Source organism: Limanda limanda, chromosome 1, assembly GCF_963576545.1.
Source record: "Limanda limanda chromosome 1, fLimLim1.1, whole genome shotgun sequence".
NCBI classification, from domain to species: Eukaryota; Metazoa; Chordata; class Actinopteri; order Pleuronectiformes; family Pleuronectidae; genus Limanda; species Limanda limanda.
Genome location: NC_083636.1, coordinates 31,330,954 through 31,338,182, shown reverse-complemented (window position 1 = coordinate 31,338,182; position 7,229 = coordinate 31,330,954). Strand labels below are relative to the sequence as shown.

Below are 7,229 nucleotides of genomic sequence, written 5' to 3'. Positions count from 1 at the left end.
CTAGTAAGTAGTAAATATGGTGGCAGTGTCAACATAGCCACTCACTGCCAGGCTAGTGTCATCCCGGACTGGCGTGCTAGTGTGAAAGCAGGCTGCAGGCTTCTGGGAAACGATGGATGACGGGAGGCAGCTCTCCGTCGCTCCATTCATCTCCTGGTCCTCACAGGGGCACCTCTCCGCCTCGTGTCCCGCCACCTCTCTCTGGAGAAGCAGCACGTTGTCACCGTTCACCCCCTTCACCTTGCTGTAGTCCTCCTCCTGGCCCGGCTGGGGGCAGCCGGCGCCACAGTCCGACATGACGGGCTGCAAGAGCACCATGGACTCCTTGTTGACCCTCTGGACTTCGACATACTCGGTGGGCCGGAGAGCGAGCGGCTGCAGAGCGAGTGGCTGCAGACCAACGGGCACTTGTTTGCGGCCGACTTTAGAGATGTTGACCTCGCTGTGGGCCTGGAGTTGCCAGAGGGCCTGCGTCTGGGGATGGAGTGAGTGATGTTTCTTTTCCCAGTAGCTTGGTCCTAGAGCCTCCTTATTGTTGCCGTGGCCAGGCTGGGTGAGGTAGGAGGACGAGGAGCTTGGGAGGATCAGGCTGTCGGAGAGGCAGTGCTGTTTCGCCCTCTCAAGCAAGCTCATTTGGGTCAGTGAGCTGTACTGAGGTAGAGGCGAAAACACAGACGGCCATGTCTTCACCCGTCCACTGGACATGTCGGGGCGAACGATATCATCAGGAGAATAGGTCAACGCACCGTCGTTCCATTTTTTCTGGTGCCTCTGAGCCTCCATCGGACTTTTCTCCTGATCTGTTCGCCTCTCTTCCTCTTTTAACCTTCCGCACTTATCCATCAGCAGAGTGTGGCTGTCACAGCTTCCCCGGCCGGAGTCGTTGTCGTACGTGGAGCCCCCGGATTTGAGGCAGTTATCGTGCAGATCCTTGCTTTCCTCCAGCATCAGCTCCCGCTCCTCTGGGATGTACACCTCTAAGTACTCCACCAGAAAGTCCTCACAGTTGGACAACGTGGTCGGGGGGAAATCGGACACCACCAGCGCACTGAAGATCCCCTCAGACTTGCCACTCTACACACAAAGCAGGATTACACTGAAGTCATTTTTCTTAGTCAAACATCGTCATCAGGGTCACATTATTGTAGCACGCATGAAAACTTTGATCAGTGTGTTCATGCTTTACCTTTAGAAGTTGTTTATCAAATCCTTTGATTTTAGGACCAGGGACAGGTGGCAGAATGCAATGCTTCAGACTTCTCACAAAACAAAACAAAATAAAAATAAACACGATTATTGTGAGGGCTTGTGGGCAGCAGAAGAAATATCATTATTACTCCATGGGTACATTTTTTACAAAAGTTAATACTTTTTTTGTGCTTATCACTACAAATAAATTATTGTTATTCATCATATAAAGTAAATACAAATTAATATATGAATAATGTGGTTAAAAAGTAATATGCTCATAACAAAGGAGCACCTTTCATCTTTACGTTATGGTATTGTTAAAAAACTTCAAATATTCCAATATTGTAGTGGTGAACTTAAAAATAAAGAGCCTCAACCACAGCTGTAGTGGTCGTCTGTAGCATATAACACATACATTAATATTGCAGTAAACAACCTTCCACCAAACATATTGCATCAGGCATTCATGATCCCTTTTATTACCTGTGGCTGTTCATGTGTAACAACCACGCGAGGATGAGGAAGATGAAGGCAGAAAAGACCGTGATGAGGATCCACGTTGACTTCTCCCGATAGAAATCTGTAAAGTAACATAATAACATGAGTGCTACAGCATAACATACAACCTTGTGAAATCTCATAGTGGTGATTACTATCATAGGATGTTAAAGGAGTTTAATCCGAAGGAGCATCTTTTGTCCCTTTCATGGCTTGATGAAGGAATAGTATTATGGATATTGATACCATTCTCAAACATGTCTGTTAACATTAGGCTGGATTTCGGATAAGGGAAGCAGGGGCGTTGCAACAATCTTGGGAAAGCAGACAATTGTCTTGGACGTCAACGATCATTTTGTGAGGACCCTGACAAGCTTCTTAATTCTAAAGGAATTAATTCTTAGAGCATCTAAATGTGTGTGTCGGATGCTGTAGGAGGTTTGTACCCAAACTATACGACATTACCATTAGCGATGTGTATGGTTTGGTATAATATGTTTCTTCGAATGGGTTGATTTATTTTTCCCGGGGCCCCCAGAGGCCATTGTCACACCCCTGATGATTAGCTTAGTTAAGACTGGAAACAGGAGATGAGCATGCCTGGTGAAAAATGTTTTGTTGCCAGCGCACTGCACAACCAATAGTTGCAGCTGTTTTGACCACATTGCCGCTCTCTCTGGAGGATTTCAGGGGCCTTGGGACGACAAACCTGCCCAACAACAGTGCAGCCAGGAAGAAGTGTGGAGTACGCTCCACTGGTTCAAGAGTAGATGAGTGCAATGCAGTTTTTTCATGTGAAAAAGGCACATTATAGTAAAGGAGTGAACTCCAGGAAATACTACTTCTAACCATGACACAGTTTGACACATGAAAACAACCACTGTGAAAACAAAACATCCTATGTTTAAATTTTTGTGGTTTACATGGATTAAACAAATATATCGACGATCTCATCAAGTGACATGGCCCATTTTCTGTAATGTTCAACTTATTCTTCAATACATACATTATAGTTTACTGGTAAATGTTCGAGTGCATGTGATGTCTTACAGTCGGGAACTTTGACGTCGAAGGTGGAACTCCATTCACTCCAAAAACCATGATCGGGCTTACAGCGCACCTGGACGTGGTACGTACCACCTGACCGCAGACTGAAAATATTAAACATCTTCTGTTGTCCTGCAAGGTGCATCTGGAAATACAATACGACACAGATGACACCTCCAGTCAGTCCTTCAAGCTCTCATTGTCAATGTATGGTACCCCAATAAGATTTTATGAAGAATTTAATCAAAAACGGGCACATTTTTCCACCCTGTCAATACACAGGTCAGAGGTCAGAAGCCATAGTTAACTGCAGTACAGTGCCCACTAACAGGTGGCTTGTCCAAAGATATCCTTATTTTAAACATTTGGGCGAGTATCAAGCTGCGTACCTCCCACTCATCTTCTCCATCCAACCTGATGCGGAGCTCGTAGATCAGAGTGATCCAGCCGGAGCGGGTGTCGGCCTTGTGTGGCGGTTCCCATGACACCCGGAGGAAGGGCCAGCCCTTGTCCTCCAACACAGTCACCGCTACCTTCTCTGGAGGATTAGGCATGACTGAAAAGGGAGAGAGAAAGTTTGAACGAGACTTTTCAGGGATAATGTTCGACAAAAAACAAAATAGTGACGTTGTAAGGCCACAGGTGAAACCCATGGAAATAACGACTTCCTTCTACTGAACAGAAATGAAGACAAAATGTCAGGGAATCAATCACGTGTAAATTACTAATTAAAGCCAAACTCATTGGAAAAAACCACACACTCAATAAAGCTCACTCGATAAAATCTACCTAAAATGTCAGAAGCACTATTGGAGAAAAATGTATTTCAAATGTACTTTGACTTTTTAGTTTGGTCCATGTCCCCTCCACCATCATGTAGGAGATGGGCTTTATGACATACATTGCAACCGGCCACCAGATGGCGATCAAGACACCTTCGCTTTTGGGGAGCAGTCATGTCGTCCATCTTTTATTGTTAAACCACTTTGACTCAAGTTTGTATCTTTGTCTCTTTCTCTGTGTAAAAGTAAACCAAGGCACACCTCCAGTGACTTAACTGTGTCACTGCAGGGGAGACTTTCAAAAACACTTGTGGGACGACATGGTCGAGATTAATGTTAATATCTGACCTTGTTTATCTTCTTGGAGACACATAGTTGACAAATTGTGAGGACAAGCGTTAACGCATTTTGCTTAGGACTGATAATCTTATCAGGACAGAGCAACCATGAGCAACAAAGGGAAGTTGCAGATAAGCAGCTTTAACTCTGTGTCTTTTAGATATATGACTTTATATTTGTTTGTTTTTTGACATTTCATGAACCAAACAACATGTATTTGTACCTTACAACATGACAGAATGGGACTAATTCCATTCCTCATACAATATTTACATATTGTTGCATAATATGAAGTACGGTAGGTCTACCCAGTATTTATATTTAATCAGTCACTAAATAAAAGAGAAACAATGGGATTATTCTTATTCTTAAAACCTTTACTTAGTCTGTGTGTCTTGAGCTCTCATTCCCATTTCCTATTTCTACCTAATTTGAAAATGGGACACAAAGACATTGAAATCGAAAAAGGAAAAGTAATTTCCCAAAACAGATGGGCACTGTAGATTTTGAAAATGTAATTTGTGGGGGGTCTATTTTCAGCCATGGATTAATACCTATTTGGAGCTCTACTGAGTATTTTTGGCAGCAGGATTGCATATGTGGGTTTGACTTAAAATAAACAGCAGTGTCCATGTTGATTGTAATGAAGGAAGGCGCCAGTCAGCTGTGGCCATATCACGTGTTGATAGGGTTTGGCGTGGAGAAAATAAAGCAATGCATGTTATACTTATCCTTTAAATCACCCGTTTATCTTACACTTCATTTCATTATAGCCAACCATTTGACGGCAGTTTCACAAAGAAGCTTCTCATTTTTAATCTTTGGCATAGAAAACATGCTTTTAATCCTCAAGTGGAAATTTTGTCTCCAAAGCGCAGACAACAAACACGAAAAACAAGCGGCACACGTTCCCTCACCGATGTAGACCACATCTATGTCCACGGGGTCGGAGAAGGTACTGCCGTGCGCGTTGGTGGCCACCACAGTGATGTTGTAGTTGACCCAGATGGACGTGTCGTTCTTGTTGAAGAAGCAGGAGTTCTCCCCGGCCGTGTGGTAGTCGGGACACTCGTACACTGTATCAGAGCTGCAAGAGACGCAGGGGAATGGCATGTAATGTAATCACATGCATTGCTGCATTTCCAGAGAACAGCATGTATTCCTCATGCTACAAATCCTGAAACTTGTATGTAGGTGTGTGTGTGTGTGTGTGTGTGTGTGTGTGTGTGTGTGTGTGTGTGTGTGTGTGTAAGTGTGTGTGTGTGTGTGTGTGTGTGTGTGTGTGTGTGTGTGTGTGTGTCTGTGAGTGTAGGACAATATAGGACGAAAATGGAAGAAAACGTTCTGAGTTGACAGCTACCAAGCTACTACTGTACTTGAATATTAAGATTAAAATGTATATTTAGTAAAAATCTGTCCTTTTATGATTGTGTCTTGTCTAACATTGTATTTTTTCTTGCCTTCTACACAACTGTCTTTACAGCACTTCCGCTTCTTCTGCTTTGCTGCTACAGATGAGCATGTACTTCCGAGAAGTCACTGAAAACATCTCTGCTGACGTGGGGTATGAGCACTTGACCACTGCTTCAGGCACTTGGGTTCAAATCCCAGTAGGCGCTTTAATGAATGCCTCTAGAACAGAAGGGAGCCTGCAGTTGACATAGAAGCAGCGACTGTTGCTGATTGGTCGGAGGAGCTGTTCAGCAGCAGTATACATTTACCAAAAGGTTAAGCCCCTTGCTGAGATGCAAACAGGCTATAACCTCCCTAGGCTGATGGCTGGGGTCAAATAAATAATTATTATTATAAAAATCATTACTAGAAATATTGGGAATGGCTTTATTTCAAAGAAAATGGAGGAATAATAACAGCTCCCACACATACTTTAACTCTTGTAATCTATCCTGTTGAACAGCACTTTAATGTTAAGTAAATTTATTGTATGGCTTACAGTGGGAGAGGTTCATGGACACATTTTTAAAGGGATGATTTGTTATTTTAGCAGCAGCATGATGTCTCTTTGGAAGACAATTTCATCATTTGATTTTAGACAAACCCACAGCTAAGGAAACAATGGGAGATTCTGACTGTGGATGTTTCATGGACAGTAATGATCTTCTTTAGGATCGGTTTTCCAGAATTTATTTAGTTAGACATTAAAGCGACAGATTTAAAATCTCTAAGATCTTTGTTAGTCTTTTCAGAGCAGTGGTCTCTACAGGAGAGTAGAGTCTGTTATTATTGGCTGAATTAATTGAAAAGAATTACTCACAAAATATTATCCATCTAAATAATAGTTTATTTAAATACCCACTCCATAGCGAGGTCACAGATTAGCTGTCATTCACGCAGGCTCCAGTGTAATTGAATTATGATTCAAACTTCTGCACCTTCTCTTTATGGCTGCTGGATATCAAAAGCCAAAGATTTCTCTATCCTGACATTTCATACATAACACTTGATCTTAACAGTGATGGAATGGGAAATCTTCTCTGCTTCTGTGTCAACGCCATATGAGCCCCACACGGTTCTCAAATTCAAAGCCAAGGGAAGAACCGGTGCCACATAACTCTGTGGCTCCTCCTTCAAAGGTGACTCTGTTGCTATAACAGCAGCAAGAGCGGGACAAGCTGGTGACACTGATCCCGGAAATCCTCTGTAGACCAGACCGACGGATCAGCCTTTGCACTATACATGGCATAAATAAAGGAGGCGGTCTTCGTGGGCCGGGTAGACCGCGCCCTCTGAAGGATGTAGCCCCTGAATTAAGACACAGCTAAATAATGTGAAGATAACCAGTGTCGGCCATACTGGTTCTCCGCTCTGATCTTCCTCTGAAATGTATATTAAAATAAGAACCGAACCAGCTGCTCATCCATGAACCTCCCTGATGAACATACAGGTGACTGCAGACAATCCATCCGTGTCACTTATTCTGCAGTGAATGTGCTTCTGCATGAAACTCACTTCTCTTTGCGATAGTACAGGGCGTAGGTGGTGGGCAGCCCCCCGTCAGATCCTGGCTCCCACCAGCAGGTGAAGGTCTCTTTTTCAGGAGAACGACATCTGGTCAGAGCAGGCTTCTCCGGAGGGCTGATGCCTAAGGAATCTTTAAGAGGAGGAAATTAAATTAAATTAAATATTAGGTTACACTCTAAACAAGGCGTGATATGAAATGTGCAAGATGTTTAATAAACCACCAAAATATCAGACAACGACTCATCATCTTTGGATTGGGCAGCTCTGATTCCTGTACCAACAACCACACACCTCCTTACTCAGGAAGCTACTGAGACACTTACTTGTTCCCTGTGCTTGCGGCGTGAAGAACAACAGCAACAACAGCAGGGCTGCTCCCGAGACGTTCTTCAT

The 7,229-nt window shown here is 43.5% G+C and overlaps 1 protein-coding gene across 1 annotated transcript; it reads right to left on the bottom strand.

Moving 5' to 3' along the window:
- prlra (prolactin receptor a) lies at window positions 1-7,229 on the bottom strand. The gene is made up of 8 exons (XM_061075940.1): window positions 7,160-7,229; window positions 6,825-6,957; window positions 4,775-4,944; window positions 3,126-3,292; window positions 2,740-2,881; window positions 1,675-1,771; window positions 1,187-1,256; window positions 1-1,074 (listed from the first exon to the last, which is right to left on the bottom strand). The coding sequence occupies exons 1-8, from the start codon at window positions 7,227-7,229 to the stop codon at window positions 1-3; spliced, it is 1,923 nt and encodes a 640-aa protein (XP_060931923.1).